This window comes from Neophocaena asiaeorientalis, unplaced genomic scaffold (assembly GCF_003031525.2).
Source record: "Neophocaena asiaeorientalis asiaeorientalis breed wild unplaced genomic scaffold, Neophocaena_asiaeorientalis_V1.1 scaffold204, whole genome shotgun sequence".
NCBI lineage: Eukaryota > Metazoa > Chordata > Mammalia > Artiodactyla > Phocoenidae > Neophocaena > Neophocaena asiaeorientalis.
The window spans coordinates 334,706-355,948 of record NW_020173922.1 but is presented as its reverse complement, the minus strand read 5'-3'; the positions used below and the strand labels follow the sequence as shown (position 1 = coordinate 355,948).

Here is a 21,243-nt window from a genome sequence, read left to right as displayed (position 1 = left end):
TTCTCCTTATGTGCCTTTTCTCAACAGTTATAACCGACTCGAAAGCTGAATGTACTTGTGTTTATCTGCTTCTTACTAAAATGTAAGCTCCATGAAGACAAGTAATGTGTTTTGTTCACGGCTGCAACTCCTAGAACAGTGTGAGCGCTTAACAGGGTTGCCTTATCCATTAGGCCATGGTGAGGGCCCACAATAGAGGCCCAAGAAAATGTTTTGTTTTGAATTTTTTTAATGGAAGTATAGTTGATTTACAATATTGTATTAGTTTCAGGTGTACAGCAAAGTGATCTGGTTATACATATTGACATATATATATGTACATGTCTATGTTCTTTTTTACATTATTCTTTTCCATTATAGTTTGTTACAAGATATTGAATATAGTTCCCTGTGCTATACAGTAAACCCTTGCTGTTTATCTATTTTATATATGGAAGTGTGCATCTGTTAACCCCATACTCCCAATTTATCCCTCCCTTGCCCTTTGGTAACCATGAGTTTGTTTTCTTTGTGAGTCTGTTTTCTAAATAAGTTCATTTATTTGAATATTTTTTTAAATCAGAAGAAAAGTGTAATAATAATTTTTGTATAATGATGAATCAAGCCTGGATTGTAGTCATTCTCACACTAACACAGTCATAAAATATAATTTTAAATATGCTTTTATAGAGGAAGGAGCCCACGAAAGCAAAATATCTACAGCCCACAAAAGTCATAATGCAGCCCTGGTGCACAGTAATGACTAAGTGAATGAGTAAATGAATGAAGGAATTAAATCCCTTGTCAACTCTTGCTGAGAGGACGCCATGGCCAGTTCATACCTGAGGCGGCAGGGGGTGAGGCAGCCTAGTGTGTCCCCTGCAATGAAGGCTGCTCAAAGTCAGCAAGTGGGTGAAAAACCCTGCTTAGATAGAAGGTAATAAAATACTGTTTTTAACTGTTAGTCATCTGACCCTGTCTCAGACAGAAAAGGATTATGAAAAAAAGTGTAAAAACAAACAGCAACTTATCTTTTGGGTTCAACAACGTAAGGAACTCAGGTATAAACATTGAACATTCCCCCTTGATTGGATGATAGCTAAATCTCAGGGACATGCCCTAGCTAGTAATTTTAAAGCATCAGAAAAGGTTTCCCTGCATATCTGTACAGATCTACATCTCTGAGGCCCAGACTGTGCCTTAAAAACTTCTACAGTTGAAATAATTAAGTACTAGTAATAAGTGTGCACAACTTGATGAGGTAAAATCCTGATGAGTCAAGACCAAATACAGTTCCATGGTAGACAAAAGGTTTTTTTCACTTGAGATAGCATATAGAAACCAAATGGATATTTTGATAGATGTGTTGATGTATGATGGCTGATGGAGTCAGGTAAGAATTTAGTGTCAAGATTTCATATTACATGCTTACTTATTTCTGGGAAACCATTTCCCTATGGGGTTTCCATAGTTATTAAATTTCCTTGTGCTTCTCAGTGGTATATGATTCCTTACTAAATGATGTGCATACTTAACGATTCTTGTCTTAATTTCTGTCTCCCTCACTATAGACTTTACAAGGGCAAGCCCACCTCCATCTCTTTTTCTTGTGTGTGTGTTATTTTTTTGGTCTCGTTTTTATATTCCTTTAAAAATTTTTTTAATTAAAAAAAATTTTTTTTTCCATTTTTAAAAATTGACCACTTTGCCCCATGCTTAGCACTGAGAGCACTAGATTAAATTTACCTGAATAGTTGCAGAAATTTTTCTTTTGTGCCAAATCTTGGCATTTTCAATGAGTTTTATGTATAATTTTTATTTGCTCCCAGCATTGTTTAGGTAGGCTAATATTAATACTTTATTGACAAATTGTAGCTACAAACTGACAAATACGTATGAACATACTGAGTCATAAGTAATAAAAGTAGAATTCAAATTCTCGGGTTAAATATAGACAGTAAGTTCATGCTTGGACACCTCTCTACTACATATAGCAATCAGTAACAGTTAAAAACATAAAGGGAGGGACTTCCCTGGCGGTCCAGTGGTTAAGAATCCGCCTTCCAATGCAGGGGACGCAGGTTCAATCCCTGGTCAGGGAACTAGGATCCCACATGCCACAGAGCAACTAAGCCCACGCACCACAACAACTGAGTCCACACACCGCAACGAAGATCTGTGCACCGCAACTAAGACCCGATGCAGCCAAATAAATATTTTTTTTAAAAAACATAAAGGGAAAAAAAAAGATATAGCTGGCCTCAAAAACAAGAGAAACATCTCAGCAGATCAAAGTATCAGAAACAGCACAGTGGAGCTAAAGTCAGGTGCCTGTTGGGCTGCAGATCCAGAAGCTGGCAATGGTAGCACATTCTATGTGTAAGAGGACCTGAAAGTGCTCCACGTGAGACAAAGGGATGAACAGGACAAACTCACTGCTTGAGGTCTGCCCTCCCTGAAAAATATTCAAAATATCATTTGCTATTGGCCTTCAGCTTAATAAACAGAGAGGCAGAAGAGAGGGCAACAACTAGACTTCCCACTGTTGGTGACTGGAATGGTGATATCCCCAAATCACAGCAGGAGCCCTAAAATACCTCCACGAGCCCTAGTTTTGGGAAAAAGCAACTAGAAAACCCATAGACAGGGAGGGGGAAAGCTTGGACTGAGAGAGATGTGCTAAAATGAAAATAACAACCCTCCCAATCAAATAAGCCTAGAAACCCAAATTCTAACAAACATGAAGAAATACAACATTTAAATTCTGCCATCCAAATTAAAAATTGGAATTCACTCCAGAAAGAATGTTATAGAACAATTTTAAAGCATTATTGAACAAAATAGGCAGAAATTAATCAAAAATAGAGTTAGTTATACAAATATAAAAATCAATAGATGAGATTAAACTCCAACTGGACATAGTCACAGAGGAATTAGTCACAGAGGAATTCTGGAGACTTCCCTGGTGGTCCAGTGGGTAAGACTCTGCACTCCCAATGCACTCCCGGGGCCCGGTTTCCATCCCTGGTCAAGGAACTAGGTCCCTCATGCATGCCACAACCAAGAAGTCTGCATGCCGCAAAAAAGAGCCCGTGTGCCGCAACTAAGACCCAAGCAGCCAAAATAAATTTTAAAATAAATAAATATATATATTTTTAAAAAAGGAATTCTGAAGGTAAAAAAAGAATAGAGGGAATGACAGAAGCAAATATTTTAAGAGAAAATATATGTCAATTATACCTAAGTTTTAAAAATAAATAAAAAATTTAAAAGTAACTGAGACTTTTCCAGAATTGAAGATAGACAAGGATCTCCAGATTAAAGCATGCTCTGAAAAGCAAGCAGGGTAAACAGTAAACTCAGAGTATTAAAACTATAGAATATTAAGGATAAAAGAAAAATCTTAAAAGCTAACAGATTATCTTCAAATAAACCATTAGACTTACAGTAGGCATCTTATCAGTAACAAAAGGGTCCACAAGACAGTGGAGTAGTATCTTAAACATATTGAGAATTAAAAAATTGAAAACGCTTTCAATCTAGATTTTTATTTTTTTTCTGCGGTATGTGGGCCCCTCACTGTTGTGGCCTCTCCCGTTGCGGAGCACAGGCTCCGGACGCGCAGGCTCAGCGGCCATGTCTCACGGGCCCAGCCACTCCGCGGCATGTGGGATCTTCCCGGACCGGGGCACGAACCCGTGTCCCCTGCATTGGCAGGCGGACTCTCAACCACTGTGACACCAGGGAAGCCCCCAATCTAATATTTTAAACCTAGCTGTTCTTGAAGAGTGAGCATCCAGAATTTGGATTATGACTTCCCAAACACTGACTCAGGTTTAAAGAACCTTCAGCAATAGTTTTCCATTTACTTAATTTGGGTGCAAAACATAGCACTACTCAGTGACTGTCAAGTTATTTATACCAATTTAAATAACTAATCACAGTATGTTAGCTCTTTCAATTAACTTTATTGAATAGCCAAATTGATAAGTTAGCACAGTTCAAACGGTTATTTGCATGGGTTACAAATGACTTTTCTTTTTACAGGAATAAAACAGTGAAAATTACAAACTGTAAAAAGGAAGACATCTTGTCTCTAACATTTCAGAGAAGCAAGATTTAACACAGCACATTGAAGATCAATACATTTTTGAATTTGAAAACAAGAATGTAATGTTACAATATTATACACTACTTTACAAAATTAAAATTTCTATATAAGGATTATATTTGTAATAGTTAATGAAATCTTGAAATCACATTTGGTGGTCCCCTAGATAACAGCTGTTATTCATCTTTGATTAGAAGAAAATCTTTTATTCTAATTATTGTAAAACAGTCTATTAGACTCAATATATTACATTAAATTAAAACAATAAAATATATGCAAACTAAAATAAATGCTACAGCTTGAGGGAATATTAATGTGCCAGACTTACAGAAATGTTATTTTAAAAATCCTAGAAATTAGAAAAATAGAGTACTTTTTATGGTAGAACTGCCATGCTCAGATTTAAATACCAAGATTGCCCTTGTCAGTTATTTTAGTAGTTGCAGAACTGTAGAAAATTCAAGGGTCTTTCATAATTTACAACTACAATAAAAAAAATATGGCATAGTGTAAATATTAGTTGCTTTACATCAAAAAGTAATACAAGATGAGATAGCAGGTAGTGCCCTAATTTAAAAAAAAAAAAACAACTAAACTAAACAACACATTCAATATTGCAAAAAATAATTGCTTCATATCAATATCTCCAAAAGTTTCATTCAGTCCCTCATTACTGGGAGAACAAATATTGTGAATCCTTACTAAAGTTATGTTTTTTATGACCTATTATAAAATTATTCTGGATTGCACATGTTATGCAATATCTAAAATAATTTTTTAAAGTAAATTTGTGTAATACACTAACAAAGCATGTTGTAATAACAAGAGTCATACCCACTTAGGGATAAAAGTGAGGCACAAGGAAGATTATTGTCCCTAGGAGCACAAACTTTTCCCTCTGGAAGATTTACTACTATTAAAAAAGAACCTACAATATCAACATTTAAAATTCACATTATGAACAGAATTTTAGTTATTTTAAGAAACATCAGTGCATAATAATGACTCAGTTTCTTCAGAAGAGGGGAAAATATAAATGTATTCTAACTAGCTACAATTTGAAAATTGCTTCCTAATAAATGAAGCAGCTTTCAAGAAAATTTCCAGTTCAATGTACCACTTGCATACAGAAAATAAACCTTAACACTGCTTAAGGGAGATAATATTTTTATAGAACACAATTATTTTGATCTTGCTGGCAAGCAGTAGTATATACTCTAGTGGGACCTGTTTCTTCCCTACCCCAAAACAATTCAGTTAAAGTCAGCTCATATTGATGTAAACCTGAAAGTTACTATTTCATTGGTGATCATATGAGATCAAGATTGTAAACACATTTTTCTAACCCATTAAAACAAAGAAACAAAAATCTTTTCATCAAGTACTATTCATGAACAACTTTTACTTTAAGAAGTTCATATAAGACAAGATGAATCTGTGAAAACTGGACCAAACTCTTTTAAAGTTATTTTATCACGGCACTTTAAACATACAGATGTATAATTTACCTATTTGTAAACAAAATTCACTGAATAGTTCTGACTATAATATTTTTCTGGCCAAATCAAAAAGCAGTTTCTTAAGCATGTTCAGGAATCAAGTTTCTTTTGTAATTTTCATAAATCAGATTTGTGTAATCTTAATATCCACTAAACCAAACAGTGGCATTCATGCTTTAATTTTTAATATCCAAGAATAAATCTTATGAGCAGCTTCCAATTTAATTATTAAACTCCTTAGAAAAATGTTACTGATGCATTTGAGACAGCATTTAAGAAACCTTTAATTTCTTTCATTCATACTCATTTCACCAATATAATGCTTTTATTATACATCACAGAGCAAAAATGTACCAAATAAAACCCACTTAAAGGATCAAGATAACTAAGTTTCTCATCTCCTTATTATCATTGCGAGTCCCAACGTATTTATGAAGACAGCTCAGATTCTTTTCACTGCAGAATAAGACAGTGTGTCCAACCAAGTCTTCTGCAGTCAAATCAGAAAACTACATATAGTTTTCACCTCAAATCAGGGACATTATTCTTCAAGTATAGAGAATACTGACAGATTTTAAAGCTTGACTGTATCACTTCATAGTCTTCTCAAGCTAGACTAGAGTTAGTTTACTCTAGTTTTAGTTAACATAATGATCCTTTTTCTTCCTTAAAAAAACAACTGTGGGGGATGGATTCTAGTTTTCCAACATATTATTTACTTAAGAAATTTTTTTATTTTAAAAAGATCATTATCAATGGATTTGTAACTTCCCTGCAACATTTAGTCTTGTGAGGTTTTAAATGTAGCAGCCAAAAATTCAGAAAAAAATGAGAAATATACATTTGGAACACAGAAGTCTTTATTTTACAAAATGTACTTTGCCTCTGCAATACTGTCTTATTTCAATCCATAACAACTCAAACATAATTGGCAGCAAAGGAAAAAAGGTATCCAATCGTATATAGATATATTTTGATTTAAAAAATACAGTATTTCAGAGCGCATGTTTGCTGTGTTCCTTTATTTGCTATAGTTTGTTGAGATCACAGTGAGAACATATAATCATCACATTAGTCCACAAACCTAATAGGAAAGGAAAGTATTACACATTTTCAGGTGCTCTGCATTATTGTAACTTTCCTTAGAAATTACTAAGTATCTTCTTCTGTTCATTTATTCACTTGCTGTTGTATATGCAAGAGGAATTCATAATATGATAATGCAGATTCTGTTCTGTCTTCTACCATGTTTTGAAGGAAGTTTGCTTTCATTGGACTCTCATCCCTTAGGAATAAAAGACAAATATTTACATACATTAGACAAAATGTAATAGTAACATAAACAGTGGATTTGTCACAAAGCTTTTGACACACATTTTGCTAATAACTGGATATAAAGCATAACCTAGTACTATTTATTTTAAAAAATTTATTTTTCTATATTCTTCTAAAGAGTTTGCGGGAATTCCCTGGCAGTCCAGTGGGTAGGACTTTGCACTTTCACTGCCGGGGCCGGGTTCCAACCCTGGTCGGGGAACTAACATCCTGTAAGCTGCTCAGTGTGGCCAAATCAATCAATCAATCAGTAAAGAGTTTGCTTAAGCAAAAGGTCACACATATTTGAGTCACAAGGACCTAAAACAGGTCCTTGCAAGGCCAAATTGTTTCACTATCAGTAAATGACAAATTCAACTTACCTTATTACATAAAGTACTGGGTAAAATGGTCTCTGTTCTCTAAGCCAAGAGATGAAAGCTATTGTTCTGGCAGATTCTGGTGTATCAAGTTCTGGAAGGTCTGTCTATTAAACAAAAACCAGCAACATCCAACTTATTCTAACCATCTACAGTGTTTTTCAAACTTTATCTTGTATATGAATCACCTGGGGATCTTGCTGAACTGCAGACATTGATTTAGGAGGTCTGGGGAGGAGCCTGAGATTCTGCATACCACAGTTTTCTAGTAAGGGGTTGGAAACTAACTTCTTAAAGGGACAGATAATAAATATTTTAGGTTTGCAGGTCATTTGGTCTCTGTTGCAATTCTCAACTCTGCCACTGTTCCACTGAAGTTGCCATAGACTATACATTATAACATCTAGAATTAACTGATCCATTCAGGCAGTTATTACAAATATATCCATTTCTTATCTCCTCATTACTTAAAATGCCTAGTCATCCAGACCAGCCATTAAGCTACTGCTTATCCTAGATAGAATCCTGACATATATGTCTTTTAAATACATAAATCTCCTAATGACTTTTACAAATGAAGTTAAACCCATAAATATGAAAAGATGCTGACATAAAACATATTCCAAAGCTGGTGACAAACTGAGAGTTGAAACTGAAAAATATGATGTGAAATAAGACCATGTTATAATCAATTCTAACTTTAAAATTCACAGCTATCCAAATAGTACATAGTTTCACACATGCTTTCTCATGTGTTATTTCAAATACTCCTCCATAAGCAATAGCATTCTTATCTTACAAACGAGGCTTGACCAGGTTCGACAAACCTGGTCAAGTCAAGGTTAGTGACTTGACCAAGGTCACAGAGCTAGTGACAGAGAGTCCACTATTACACTGTCCAATAATCAATATAAATCCAACTGACACTGGTCACAAGTCATTTGCTTGTGTGGAAATGAGCTTAGTTCTTACTCCAAAGCAGCAGTTAAAAGGACCCTGCCAAAGAACAATGAAATCACTTGCAAAAACACAAAACACTGAAACAAAAGAGCCCTAACACTAATGCCAACAGCAGCAAACTTTTTTGGCTATTAACTAAATTCCTTACTTTCTCCCTAAAATAGTACACACACATAAGAATAAGTCAGTCAAAGATGCAAAATAACATAAAGAATGCCTTTAAAATATAGCTATGATTTCAAAATCGGATGTTCATGTTTTTGCCACATTTGAAATGCCTTTAAGCCTATTACAATCACTATAATTACATAATCTTACCATAGTCTGTGGAATTAATGCATAGTTTTCAACTCCTAGAACTTGACTGAGAAAATTCTGTCGACAATTTCTTCCAACCCAAAGCATTAGTACCTATGGACGGGAAGAAAACTATTTTGAGATGTAGCTTAACAGTGAGCTGTTGACTTACCTTTAACCACTGACTATGTTTCAAAAGATCAGAAAGATGAGTACGTTTACTGAGATTGTACAGCCTTCAACTGAAGTAATGATAACTACCATTTACCATGATGAGACATTTTATGCTTGGCATGAAAGGAGGCTATGGAGGGATAAGTGGCTAATACAAAAATATACAGATTAAATAGCATATAATCTGTTAAGGAAGAGAGATATTAAGAGGAATGAAGGTAGTAGTATGCAGAGAGAAGAATCCAGCGCAGTCAAGACTACTCACAGAGCCTGCATCCATGAGGAAAGCTCCATCCCTGCTCAGCTTCTCCACTGAAAGCTGAAGAATAGGTGGCTGAGGTATAGTGCGATCATTGATGTTGATTGCACCCTAAAGAATTAAGCAAAAGATTAAAGCTTTTAATCATGTACCACAATGTTCATTGCAGCAGTATTTACAATAGCCAGGACATGGAAGCAACCTAAGTGTCCATCAACAGATCAATGGATAAAGATGTGGAACATATATACAATGGAATATTACTCAGCCATAAAAAGAAACAAAATTGAGTTATTTATAGTGAGGTGGAGGGACAAAGAGTCTGTCATACAGAGTGAAGTAAAGTAAGTCAGAAAGAGAAAAACAAATAACGTATGCTAACACATATATATGGAATCTAAAAAAAAAAAAAGGTTCTGAAGAACCTAGGGTCAGGACAGGAATAAAGACGCAGACGTAGAGAATGGACTTGAGGACACAGGGAGGGGGAAGAGTAAGCTGGGACGAAGTGAGAGAGTGGCACTGACATACATACACTACCAAATGTAAAACAGACAGCTAGTGGGAAGCAGCCGCATAGCACAGGGAGATCAGCTCAGTACTTTGTGACCACCTAGAGGGGTGGGATAGGGAGGGTGGGAGGGAGATGCAAGAGGGAGGGGATATGGGGATATATGTATACGTATAGCTGATTCACTTTGTTATACAGCAGAAACCAACACAACACTGTAAAGCAATTATACTCCAATAAAGATGTTAAAAATAAATAAATACATAAATACATAAAGTAAAAAAAAGATTAAAGCTTTTAGATACCGGTAATAGGGAGCCACAATTAAACAAACAAAACAAAAATTTTAATGAGTGTTACCTCTGAGACTTTGGAACTTATTTAGGTAAATCACAATTATTCATATTTAAATATAAAGAAGAGGAAGAAATATGTATCACTTATCTAAACAAAGTCACCATGAATCCCAATAAAGCCAAAATAATTTCTGATCTTAATTATTATTTTAAAAACTGATACAATAAATGCAATCAATATCATGTATCCTGAATGGATAAATAACATTAGTAAGATCCAAATAAAGTCTGGAATTTAGTTAATAATAACAGATGATTGCGTGGCTTAGATCAATGTACACATCCTGAGGGAAGAGTAAGTCTAATGCAAATGAGTTTTTCTCCAATTTAATATTTATTAAGGCCAGAAATGGAAGGTTTTCATTTATAACTGAGTATAGTACTGCCATCTTCAAACACACACACACACACACACACACACACACACTCCTTTAAATATTTATAACTATTCATTTTTGACAAAAAGTTGATTTAAGTACTAAAACTTGGTACTTAATTAACCTTATCCAAAGGAGAAAGTAAATAAAATACTGACCTGTCAAGGGGTACTACCTTGATAAGGCTTTAGCTCTACCAGGAACTATTAATCACAGCACCTTAAGACCTCTGGCCTTAGGGTGTGTGGGCCGCTAGAGAGACTATAACTTAAATACAGCCATTCAGAAATTAATGTGAACTAAGAAAAGAGAGCCTTGTCCTTCTCTGGTGATAAAGATGGGAAGCTATCAGTGGCTCTGTTTTCTAGTCTGGTAGAAAAGGCCAATCTGAAAGAATGAGGCAATGCAAGAGAGTCTATGAATCTGAGCTAGACCTGAGTTTAGTTATACCCTAGCCTTTCATGTGGTTTGTGTTTGAGTGCCACATCAGTCCCCTTTCCTTCCTAAGCTTACTTGCAGAAAAGAGAGTCCTGATAAATACACCACTGAAAGTCCTAGTAGTGCTTGTCTTTGAATGTATATGAGTGATTTATTTTTCTTCTTTCTAGTGGTTTCTGTATTATACGCATCTAATATATTGCATTTGTATTTATGTTAATTTGTCTTTTTTTTTAATGTGAGGAAAAGACAGGACCAGTTAGTTGAACTTGTCAAACACAGGATTAATCTTGAGTTATTATTTTTGTAATACAAACTAATAATGTCATCAACAGTTTTCATTTGCTAAAAAGTTACCTCAAATTTCACACGTAATTTCTTCTTTATTATGCAAGGTACCCTAAAATCTTTAAACTCCGAAAAGGTTTTAACCAAAATATTATTTCCAACATATATATCCTAATTTGATCACAATGTAGGAAGAAAGGTTATGATTTAACATTTTCATGCTTATAACTTCAACTCAGGTTAATTTCCTATCAAGGGAAAATAATCTTACAACTTACCAGATAAATATTTTCTCTTTAATTCAGGGACACCATTACACTAAACACTGACTTGAGGTATTTAAATTAAGTGTAATTTTACTCTAGGGATACTCCTTTCAGATCAATTTGCTTAAATAAATAAATCATAGGTTGCTCTGGTCAATCTGACAATCTCTTCATTTACTTAGATCTGCTCTAAAGATTTGTCTTAAATAAACAGTAAAGTTTATTATTTTAATGAGTAAAGGTACTATTTTCAGGAGCTTCCCAAAACCAAACTTTCTTTATATAGGAATAAAATGAAAAGCTTTAAAAAAGAAAACACCTTTCTTCATTTCTGCAGTGGATTCAATATAATTAGGCTTATAAACCTTCAAGTAAAAGCAACTAAAAAATGAATCAATCTTACCTCATCTGAGAGATTGTCAACTCTATACAAACTGGGATGAGTTGTGAGCATAAGGTAAACCAAAGGCTGATTTTTCACTTGACACATAGCAAAAATGCGTTCATCTAGACATGCATTTGTCCCAGTCTGAAATGATTTCTATAACAAAATAATACACCCCCATTAAAAAAAAGAAAAGGTATTTAACAAATACATATACATTTTACAAATATCAGTTGTTAAAAGAATATCTTCAGACAGAAATAACAAATTTACCATTAATTATTCTTTCAAAAATATATCTTGGGACTTCATTGGTGGCACAGTGGTTAAGAATCCACCTGCCAATGCAGGGGACGCGGGTTCAATCCCTAGTCCAGGAAGATCTCACATGCCGCAGAGCAACTAAGCCCACAGCTACTGAGCCTGCACTCTACAGCCCACAAGCCACAACTACTGAAGCCCGTGCACCTAGAGCCTGTGCTCCATAGTGAGAAGACACCGCATGAGAAGCACGTACTCCACAATGAAGAGTAGCCCCTGCTCACCACAACTAGAGAAAGCCCGCATGCAGCAACGAAGACTCAACGCAGCCAAAAAAAAATATATATATATATACACATATATATATATACCTTAATAAGTCACACACATCTATTAAATCGTGGCTATATCCTCACCTGAAAGTCTTGACAAATTAATTATCTGACCATGGCAAAGTCATTTAATCTCTCCAGCATTTGTTTCCTAATCAATGAAATCGATCTAAACACTCTATCTACCGTATAGCAACAGTGATGTAAAAAACTAAATAACATTGCAAGGAGGGTAAAGTTATATTGCAGATGACAAAATAAAGACATGTATGAAATATGAAGGACCAAAGATCTAAGTTTCTGTAAAAGCTGGGTGATGATTAATGGTGGTTAACTATCCTTGTTTCTCCCACAGTTAGAGAAATTAAATAATGTAACAGAGCTCACAATTCAATCAGGAAAATTAATAATTTGAAGACAACTGCTTAGCAGCATACAGATAATAAGTAATTGTGAGTTTCAACTGGAATATTAGCTCCATGAAGAATAATGAAGTTCTGAGGTAAGGTTTTAGCCATTTCTATTGATGGAAAGGAATAGAAAGAGGCAGAGAGATAACAGCAATGAAAGTATGCCTTAAAACAAATGCACTGGGACTTCCCTGGTGGTCCAGTGGCTAAGACTCTGTGCTCCTTATGCAGGGGGCCTGGGTTCAATCCCTGGTCAGGGAACTAGATCCTGCACAACTAAAGATCCCGCATGCCGCAATGAAGATCTTGCATGCCGCAATGAAGACCCAGTGCAGCCAAATAAATAAATAATTATTTTTTAAAAAACAAATAGGGGCTTCCCTGGTGGCGCAGTGGTTGAGAGTCCGCCTGCTGATGCAGGGGACACGGGTTCGTGCCCCGGTCTGGGAAGATCCCACATGCCGCGGAGCGGCTGGGCCCGTGAGCCATGGCCGCTGAGCCTGCGCGTCCGGAGCCTGTGCTCCACAACGGGAGAGGCCACAACAGTGAGAGGCCCGTGTACCGCCAAAAAAAAAAAAAAAAAAAAAAAACAAATAAAAACCCAAATGCACTGACTATAAATAAGCAAGAAGAGAAAAGGTTCTTAAAGAAAGAGTACTATGGGAAATGAAAGAAGTTCCATTTATTCATTCAAAAAATATCTACTGACTGCCTACTATGTACTAAGAACTGTTCTAGATGCAGGGACAAAGTGGTAGACAAACAAGTTAAAAATCCTTGTCCTTGTGGACAAAAATCCTAGTAAGGGAGAAGTAAATAATAAACAAGCAAAATATGTGGTATTTCAGTGTTAAGTGCTATGGAGAAAAGCAAAGGAAGAAAGAGAGATGAAGAATGTCAGGGTGGGATGGGATGAGAGTACTGCATATTAAATGGGGAGATGACGGAAGGCAGGCCTCAGTGAAGGACAGCATTTAATGAAAGACCTGAAGAGGGAAGAGCTCAGATTCTTAAATGTTAAAATTTAAGTATTTATGTAACCTCTGTGTATTTACATTATTTTCAGAAGTGGAAATACATAATTTGAGTTAAAGAAACTAGAAGTAGATTCAAAAGCTATTTCTATCAATGTGTAACAGGTTGCCCTTCTTGCCTGGAAGAGACAACATACACCTGACAGGCCAATGCTGGAGTTCAGAAAGTACACAAATTGACAAGAGCAGTCCTTAATTCATCCTGGAATCTGGGATGGTTCCCCAGGTAATCTGTTAACATGAACTTTTTAATAAAATTTTATAAGGGAAAGTTATACCAAGTCTACAAGTTTAGACATTTTTTATTAACTGAAGTATAGTTAATTTACAATGTGTTAGTTTCAAGTGTGCAGCAAAGTGATTCAGTTTCCTCTTTTTCAGATTCTTTTCCAAGTATAAGTGACTTTTTTAATATATATATTTATTTTATTTATTTATTTTTGGCTGCATTGGGTCTTCATTGCTGTGCACAGGCTTCCTCTAGTTGCGGCGAGTGGGGGCTACTCTTCGTTGTGGTGCACGGGCTTCTCATTGCGGTGGCTTCTCTTGTTGTGGAGAACGGGCTCTAGGTGCAGGCTTCAGTAGTTGTGGCACGCAGGCTCAGTAGTTGTGGTTCGCGGGCTCTAGAGCACAGGCTCAGTAGTTGTGGCCCACAGGCTTAGCTGCTCCGCGGCATGTGGGATCTTCCTGAACCAGGGCTGGAACCCATGTCCCCTGCATTGGCAGGCAGATTCTTAACCACTGCGCCACCAGGGAAGCCCAGTATAGGTTATTATAAGATATTAAGTATAGTTCCTTGTGCTATACAGTAGGTTCTTGTTATTTACCTATCTTATATACAGTAATGTGTATGTTAATCCCAAACTCCTAATTTATCTCCCCCCCAAATCCCCGCTATCCCCTTTGGTAACCACATTTGTTTTCTAAGGACATTATATTTTGGTCATTGGGAAAATAAGCCTCCTCCACCAGGCTAGAGTTTCCCTTTTTTCTTTTTTCAGGAGCCAGAGGTATGGGCAAAAGGTAGGCAGGGGAGACAAGTAAATAATAATATAAAAAATTAAAAAATAAATATTTTTTAAATGTCCTCTATAAATAAATATATGCACAAAGAGCTACCGGGTCACAGAAGGAAAGGCAACTACCAGAGAGACAACATTTGAGCTCAAAGACAAGGATAGGAAAGCATAATGCACATCATGGAAATAGGTACACATGTATGAGAAGGCATTTCTAAGATTAAGAAATGAAATGTGGGACTTCCCTGGTGGCGCAGTGGTTAAAGAATCCGCCGGCCAATGCAGGGGACACAGGTTCAAGCCCTGGTCCAGGAAGATCCCACACGCTGCAGAGCAACTAAGCCTATGTGCCACAACTACTGAGCCCATGCGCCACAACTACTGAGCCCGTGCGCCTAGAGCCTGTGCTCAACAAGAGAAGCCACTGCAATGAGAAGCCCGTGCACCGCAATGAAGAGTAGCCCCGGCTCGCTGCAACCAGAGAAAGCCCGTGCGCGGCAACGAAGACCCAACGCAGCCTAAATAAATAAATAGTAATTGCATTACAAAAAAAAAGAAATGAAATATGGCTGAAATATTGTAGGGAGCAGGAAAGCATCATAAGAAGAGTCTCGTGTGTGACTTGTTGCTCTAGCAGTAAAATATACAGTTCCTGTTTTGAAAAACTGGAAAACTGATCATTTGCATCTTTGATAACATCAGTGAATACTTCATCAGTGAGCATCTCTTACAAAGAAGGCACATACTTTAAATCAGTATTTTGTAAATTTTTTTGGTTACAAATCCTTTAAGATACAATAGGAGTTAAGGTCCCTGTCCTCAGAAAACTTAACTGATGTAAAGTTATATATACAATGTTTAGTGGTTCACAGGACAAAAACTTTGGCTGTTGACATTTTCACTGTGTTAGTTTCTGATTCTGATTCTTTTACCTGTTTAAGGAGAGCCAACACAAACAGTGGGAAAAGCCGCAAAGAAAAAGGAACCATAAGTCCATGCTGCTGGTTACTTAGGACTGAAGAACGATAAGCTGAAAGAGAGTCTATGACAGCATTCACTAGGGCGTCCCGAGCATCACTCAGACTGGCAGTCACAGACCTGTCAACAGCTAACAGAGGTTGAGGTAGGGACAAAAGAGAAAAAAGATAGAAGTTTAGCTACCCCACTGTTAAGGAAAGAAAAGTTTTTTTTAAATTATACAAATTCTCTCTCAAGTTATTACATACACAAGGAACCAAACACAGCAGTTAAAAGCACATACTTTGGAAAATCAAACCAACCTGTGTTGAAATGTTGTTCCGCTATTTCCTAGCAGTATGAATATTTGGCAAGTAATTTAACTTTCATGAGTCTCAGTATCCTTACTTGTAAAATGGGAAAACTGTATTTCGCCAAATCTAAGATGTTATTAGTTGTAACTCACCATTTTATTTTATGTATCATTGACAAAGAAAAAACTCTGCAATTAAACACACATGCTTTCTTAACACAGAGAATTTTTTTTTTTTTTTTTCCATACACGGGCCTCTCACTGTTGTGGCCTCTCCCGTTGCAGAGCACAGGCTCCGGACGCGCAGGCTCAGCGGCCATGGCTCATGCGCCCAGCCGCTCTGCGGCATGTGGGATCCTCCCGGACCAGGGCACGAACCCATGTCCCCTGCATCGGCAGGTGGACTCTCAACCACTGCGCCACCAGGGAAGCCCCACAGAGAATTTTTATTTCATATTTATTGAAAGAACTCTTAGCTATTTAGATGATCTTCATCATCTGTCATGCCACTGTTTTATGCTTTTCTTTATACTCAAAAAATTTCTTCAATACTAAGAACACTCTAATTGTTTTGAAGACTTCTCAAACTACAACTAAACTCAATTCATGTGTTATCAAAAATACACTCGGGCTTCCCTGGTGGCACAGGGAAGTGGTTGAGAGTTAGGCCCGCGTACTGAAAAAAAAAAAAAAAAAAAATACACTCAATGAAGTGATGTTATTAACTGCTATGACCAAATTCGTACACAAGTAAGAAAGAATGAAGACTACTGTTACCTGATCAACAGTAACTCTAAGACTTTATCAACTGAAGACATCCTGATTTTAAAGATTTTGACAAAATGTGAAAAAAGTGCATACTGGGATCAACCAAACTTAATAACAGAACTAATATTTGTTGTGAAGATTTTTTTAATCCACAAATACTGCCTGATATATAGTTGTTGCTGAAAATAATAATAATCACACTGTTACCAAAACATACCAGTTCAACAAAATATAAAGGCAATGACCCTCAAATTTCTTAGGTCACAATTTTTAACTTTTGACAACACATGAGTCTAAAGTGAGGTTAGATTCTTTACCCTGTTCCATTAAAGAAAAATTTTCCCAATAGGAAATTCAAGAAAATAGGTAATTATTCCTATTATAGGCAGATTTGAGTTTGAAGCAAATGGACCCACTGGTAGTCATCCCTGAAGGAGAAAGTGAGCAAGAAACAAAATGATGTTAAGCTCTATGTATGTGAAAAAAGGATCCAAAAAAAAAAAATCCAAGAAAGCAACTCTGAGATGGAAGACATTAAGGAAAACATGGTTATTTAAGTCCGTAGCAGGCAGATTGTGAGGCAGAAAACAGTTTAGTGGTTGCCTAAGGCCAGTGAGGAAAGAAGAAGGGAGTGAGCAGTAAGTGTTAATGAACATGAGATTCTTTTGGGCGTGACGGAAATGTTTTAAAACCGGATTGAGATGATGGCCACACAAATCTGTATATATACTCAAAACAATGGAATTGTATACTTAAATGGGTTAAGTGATTGTTATATCACTTATATCTCAATAAACTGAAACTACATTTCAATAAAACTGTTTAAATTAAAAAAAAAAAAGATCAGGTTATCTGCAGCAGACCCATTTACTTAGCAGGCATACACCGGATCCAAAATATTGAAATCATAAAGCTAATTATTTAAAGGAAAACAAAACTATGTGGACATTTCAAATGTTACTACTTGCAATATATCTGCAATAGGTGACAACAATTCTTACCCATATTGGCCAATAACCCTGAAATTGCTTGAACATCAGCTCCAAGAAAGACTTCATTTAGAGTTGAAACTACTGGCAAACACAAAGTATGAACACGAATTCTTCTTTCACCTTTGGACAAAACACACAAATGATAGTGAGGGACAGCACTATAAAAAATAGTTTGTATTAAAGTTACTCGGAAAAATCAGTTCTTTTCAATTTGGAACCAAACAGGGTTATATATAGTAAGCAGGGATAGTATCAAAACTTTAATTTGTGAAAACTCTAAAGCATTATTTCTTTTATCTTTTTTACTACAAAATTATTTTTCTTCAAGGTATTACTGAAAAGACCACAGGGATCATATCCAAATGATGGTAACATGCTAGCTTCTTAAAAATTTCTTTTCTGAATTTTTTGGTACTTTATCCTTTTCCGTAAACACAATTTTGGGAAAATATACATACTGTAAGACAACACTACTCCAAGATGTGTTCTAGAGTTTGTTTTGATATTTAAAGTCCAGAGAAATTTTATGTTTCTTTTTAATCACAGGAAAAAAGTTTAAAAGAAATAGACTAAAGCCGCTCAGCACAGCCAAATTATAAACAAACAGACAAACAAATAAAGCTTTCATTAAAAAAAAATGAAAGAAATCAACTAATAGTCACAATACTTCCTCTTTGGTAATTACCCACAACAATAAAAATCAATAAATACAAGAAACAAAAATGATAATCTTTTGAGAGCCATAAAATATCAAATATCATGTCAATCTTTAAAACATTTCTAATGAGCAAGACCTTGAACAACAAAGAAAAAGAACAAGTAAAAAAACTAGAGAGGATACCCACACTACAACCTGCAGGGACACATGAAGACTAACGAAATTGTATCTAGGAGGAGCTCATACAAATTACTTTTAAAGAGAAGAAGTGATATCTACAAAAAAGGGTAACATTGTTTAGTGCTTCTAGTCTAGATAAAAACATTGATAACTAAAGGGAATAAGATACAATGTTTAGCCTATCATATTGGCAACAACAACTATTACATACATAGATACAGACACACACATATACATGCACACAAAATCAGAGGCTGAAATGAAAAGGGCACTGGATGGGACTACAAATTGGTAAAATATTTCTGAAAAGCAATCTGACAATACCAAGATTTTTCTAAACAGTTGATCTCTATACTTTTTATTTCCAATCCTAGAAATCCATCTTAGGGAAATTTTCAGAAATGACAAAGATTTGTGGACATGGATAGATATTATAATCACATTTTCCATAAAAACAAAACATTAGAAATAAACTAAACTTCAAATAGTAAATATATAAAAAGATATCCAATGTTATTAGGGAAACATGAAATAAAACTAAAAGTGGTATCACTATACTTTATTAAAATGGCAAAAGAGATAAACAAAACAAACCAAAAACCTCAAACCAAACACAACAAACAAAAACTGAACACTGATAACAGCAAATGCTGGTGAGGATGCAGAGCAGCTGAAACTCTCATACACTGCTGGTGAGAATGCAAAATGGTACAGCCACTTAGGAAACAGTTTGGCAACTTCCTAAAAAGTTAAACATAAGCTCACCGAACAACCTGGCCATCTGTCGAAAACACTGAAAAAGTATTAATCGAAGTGAAATCACAATTTATGCTCACACAAAAATCCAATGCAAATGTTTACAGGGGATATATTTGAAACTGCCAAAAACTGGAAACAACCCAAATGTACCTCAACTGGAAAGTGAATAAACAAACTGGGTACAATGGAATACTACTTAGGAATAAAAAATAACTACTGCTGGATGAAACAATATGGATCATCTCAAATGCACTATGCTAAGTGAAAGAGCCAGATACAAAAGGCTACCTACTGTATGATTCTATTCACAAGACAGTCTTACAAAGGCAAAACTACAGAGTCAGATAACAGATCAATGGTTGCTAGGGGCTGGGGATGGGAGAGAAATGACTACAAAAACACAAGGAGATTTGAGGGGTAATGGAACAGACTGTGATACCTAAATTGTGGTGGTGGTCACACACACATTTGTCAAAACTTGTGGAACTATACATTAAAATGGTAGGTTTTACCACAGGTCAATTATATATTACTTTTTCCTTTTAAATGTTAAGAAAAATCAATGAGCAGAAAAAGGATTGGGATGTTCTTCTGTCAAATAAAAAATGATACCCAGAGACAGAAATCCATCTTACTTTTACATTTATAGTATGCAGTATTACAATCATAGTACAAAAACTGGACTTCTCTCATACTAAAGGTTTTCATTAAAATATCTGTATTATACACTTTTTATAGATTTTGGTGGGGCTGTGAAGGTCAGTAGACATAGCACAAAAACACTTCCAAAACCTTTTTTAAGGAGACAAAACAGAATAGGGTGAGAGCTGTGAATCTTTAAAATAATAAAAATAAATTTAACCAGCCTTCACGTCATCTTTAGGACAAAACACATTATAAATTAATTAGTACTAAACAAATTATACCCTTAAGTGTTTATCTTCCATTTGAGCTCCTTCAAAACTTAACTCAAACATCACCCTCTGTGAGACCTTTCCTGACAACCCTATCTTAAAAAACCATCCCCTCAGCACTTCTTAAACCCTTCACATGCTTTCTGTTTCTCGTTAACTGATATTACTATGTAACATACTACTATTTTACTTACATATCCTCTTTATTGTTTGTCTCCCCTACTAGAATAAGCCTATGAGAAAAAGGTTTTTAAGTCAGTTTTATTGACTGTTGTATTACCAGAACATATTTCAGACACTAAGTGGACTCTCAAGGAGTTTATCACAAGCCATAGACTACATGGCCAAATCAAAAATCTTACCTTTGTTATATCATTGTGCTTATAGTTAACAATATGGTATTTTAGACTTTAATTTTGTTAAGAGGATAGATCTCATGTTATGTGTTTTTGCCACAGTAAAACAAACAAAAAAACTTACCTTTGCTGGATGTATACAAGAGTGCTGACTGAAAGGAAACCAACTGAGTGTCATTAAGACTCTCTTCCACTGACATTTGTACTGCATACCCAGCATCTGGGTTTACATTAGGTAAAGACAGTAAGTCTGTGGACCGAACAAAGAAGTTCCCATGGAAAGTATGAATGGAAAGACCTAGAAAAGAAAAATATATCAAAATGATTTATATGCACCTACATATATTTACATTTTATCCTTGTCACTTATCAGAATAGCACAGAGTAAATTAAAAAGTTTAAATGTGATATTGTGGTTTATAAGAAATATATACTTGGTCTTCACCAGTTTCTGGCACAGAGCTCCTAAAACCCTTAGAATTCCCTAAGTGTTGAGAGTCATAAAGGTATCTTTTGTTATGTTAACAAAGTGGCTTTTGGAAAGCACTTAGGTTAACCTAAGGATGGAGGCTGGTTGTCAGAGGATTCAACTATATGATAAGAGGGTTAGATCTTCCAGTTCAACCCTCCACCACTACCTCCAGAGAGGGGAGAGGCACTAGAGGTTGAATCAATCACCAAATGTCAGTGATTTAT

The 21,243-nt window shown here is 35.6% G+C and overlaps 1 protein-coding gene across 1 annotated transcript in view; it reads right to left on the bottom strand.

Moving 5' to 3' along the window:
* Window positions 1–3,929: 3,929 nt before the first annotated feature.
* Window positions 3,930–21,243, bottom strand: part of SEC24A (SEC24 homolog A, COPII component) — a 60,796-nt gene continuing 43,482 nt past the window's right edge. Inside the window, exons 16-23 of the mRNA XM_024752290.1 lie at window positions 20,672–20,845; window positions 17,690–17,800; window positions 15,583–15,758; window positions 11,613–11,750; window positions 8,980–9,084; window positions 8,562–8,654; window positions 7,287–7,390; window positions 3,930–6,874 (exon numbers count right to left, since the gene is read on the bottom strand). Of these exons, the coding sequence (XP_024608058.1) occupies window positions 6,760–6,874; window positions 7,287–7,390; window positions 8,562–8,654; window positions 8,980–9,084; window positions 11,613–11,750; window positions 15,583–15,758; window positions 17,690–17,800; window positions 20,672–20,845 (1,016 nt within the window). The 3' untranslated portion in view covers window positions 3,930–6,759. The remainder of the gene's footprint in view (window positions 6,875–7,286; window positions 7,391–8,561; window positions 8,655–8,979; window positions 9,085–11,612; window positions 11,751–15,582; window positions 15,759–17,689; window positions 17,801–20,671; window positions 20,846–21,243) is intronic.